Here is a 2,636-nt window from a genome sequence, read left to right on the forward strand (position 1 = left end):
ATATTTCTTTTTTGGAGTTAAAGTAATTTCTTTTAACTTGTTACTTTTACTTTAAAAGTAGCTTGTAAATTAAACACGAGTCACACAAGTACTAAAAAGGGCATTTTTTTTTTCTTTACACTTAAGAACATTAAAATTGAATTTGTCATACCAAGTACAAAACTGACTTTTTTTTTCAAGATACAATTATTTTATAGATACAAATAACAGTTTTACCAAATCTTTGTAAAATGAATCGCATCTTTATCTACAAAAAGAAGAATACCAACAATCCTTATCTATAAATATTTATTTATTTAACTTTAGGGAAGTGAACATAAAGTCATTCCTTATTTACAAAATCTGAGTCACACATATAAATGCAGGAAGAGAGACACGAATAAGGTGATCGCCAAGTATTTCTATGAATCTCTTCCATTTATGTTTGCAAGTCCATTGATTCTATTCTAGGGCTTCGCCAAGGTGGTATATATTTTATTCAACTGAGGAAGAAGACATAATGATCCAAAACACAACATGGAACCACTAAATCATCTCGCTGCATTCTATTTAGTAACTCTGCCATAAGTACAAACATTGTACTAAGCATCACCATGTCCTAAAAGCTCCAAAAGCATTTTCTCATAGTCACCACTGGTGTCCTTGCCAATGGCACGATCAAGAGGGACACTGTTCCTCCTTTGATACTCATCTCCAATCGTTTTCAAATCAACTTCCGCTCTGGTGGCCACCACTCTTGTAAGGTCTTCTTCATGGGTTCCTCGCCCATTGATAGCCAAACGGAGAACCTTCGCAAAGTACTTCTCAGGATGGATCAAGCACTTCGAAGTTGCTCTTAGTAAACTCAGGAACTCATTCTTTGGATCATCCTTCAGGTCCTGCAATGAAACATTTGGCTCACAAAAGGCACATCAGTATAACCAAGATGAAAGAAAGGAAAGTAGGATATATGTAAGGAACTAAGAGTAATGCAAGATAAGCCACGTTACGTACCTTGTTGATATCTTTTCCAAATTCATCTTTGTAATGATTAAAAGTAGCATTAGTCTGTGCTCTGCTCCTCGTAGCGAAAATCCTGATTAGGTCGTCATCGTTATAAGCCTTTTTTGAAATCTTGTCATGCAGCAATTTTGCCTCAGTTTTTGCCAAGTTCAAGTCGACCTCAGTTCCTTCATATCGATAGGAACTAACCAGAGGTACTAGGAGCTAAAGAAAACAAAAAACGTTAGCTAATTTTGTCCTCTTGAAATGAAAGAAAGTGAGATAAAATTTAAATTATATTATAGAAAACCACAAACATTGTTCAAAATAAGTCTTCATGAAAGATACGAACAATAATTTCAGTCCAGCTTTGGAAACGTACGGCTGAAAGTCTACATCTTCTAACAGAAGAAACATAAAATAATTAGACCCAAATGGTTTGATTGTTCCAATGCAGTTGAGGCTAATCAGAAGTCGCGGCCCAAAGTTCATTGAGATACAATTTAGTTCTCATCAATTATATTTATTCATTCATTAATTTTTAAAGTTAGTCATAAAGAATTATAGGCAGTATCTTTTTTTTTCTATTCGTGTAAAAAAGTTAAAGTACTTCAATTATTTTTTATTAATTTACTTTTTGCTGATTAAAATTAAAAAAGATAAATTATACGGGTAAAGCGAGAAAAAATTTGTTGTACAAAGGAGGAAGTTGAAATAGTTATTAAAGATGTTGGATGTTTACAGAGGTCTTGCTAAATATAGCTGGTAACCACTAGATCGTGGAAGAAGTATGTGAGGGTGTTTCTCCTGAATTTCCATCCCTTCTTTGTGTATCTCCAAAAAGTCCTTTCCTTTCATAAAAATAAAAAAATAAAATTTTACATGTATTTGTTTCTTCGTTAAGGATACAACTAAAATGGAAATTCATCAAATTCTTAATTAGTATTCAAAATTTGATTAAGAGTTTGTTATTTTCAAAAATTAATTAAAAATTTGACAGATTTTGAAAATTAATTAAAGATTCAATTTGAAATCTGTCAATATTTAATTACTGAAATCTTACCCGATTTTAAAATTGCTTAAGGATTTCATAAAGTTTAAAATATGTGAAATTTTTAATCGATTTTCAAAACTTAATTAAGAGTTAAGAATTTAAATAACTTTGAAACTCAAATTCATTAAATTTTAAAATTCATTAAACTTTTAATTAAATTTTAAAATGGATTCAGAATTTAATGAATTTTAAAATTAGTTGAATCCATATTTTTAAAATCGATTAAGAATTGATAACATGAAAAAGAAGGTGCATGATTAAAAAAGGTACGTGGTGGTAGAGCTGTCAAAGAGGCCCTATAATAGGCCCTGACCCTAGTCCATGTGGGTTGGGGCCAAAAAAGCTTACAGGGCTAAAAATGTCCCTTACTAAAAAAGCCCGCAGGGTTAAAAAGCTTCAAAGCCCTGTGGGTCAGGGCCAGCCCATGGGCTTTCTGTTTTACAAAAAAAATTAAATATCCAACAATAAATTGCATTTTTGCATAGAAAAGGAACATTTATGTTAAGTGTTATAACTTGGAAAATACATGTAAGCATACATGTAAGCATCTTTCTTTTACTTTAATAAATATTTTTACATAATTATTAATTAGAAAATAATA

At 31.1% G+C, this 2,636-nt stretch overlaps 1 protein-coding gene across 1 annotated transcript in view; it reads right to left on the reverse strand.

The window, feature by feature from the left end:
• Positions 1-309: 309 nt before the first annotated feature.
• Positions 310-2,636, reverse strand: part of LOC106764283 (annexin D1) — a 4,935-nt gene continuing 2,608 nt past the window's right edge. Inside the window, exons 4-5 of the mRNA XM_014648549.2 lie at positions 994-1,206; positions 310-878 (exon numbers count right to left, since the gene is read on the reverse strand). Coding sequence (XP_014504035.1) covers positions 582-878; positions 994-1,206 — 510 coding nt within the window. The 3' untranslated portion in view covers positions 310-581. The remainder of the gene's footprint in view (positions 879-993; positions 1,207-2,636) is intronic.

The sequence above is a fragment of the Vigna radiata genome, chromosome 6 (genome assembly GCF_000741045.1).
Source record: "Vigna radiata var. radiata cultivar VC1973A chromosome 6, Vradiata_ver6, whole genome shotgun sequence".
In the NCBI taxonomy this organism is placed as follows: Eukaryota; Viridiplantae; Streptophyta; class Magnoliopsida; order Fabales; family Fabaceae; genus Vigna; species Vigna radiata.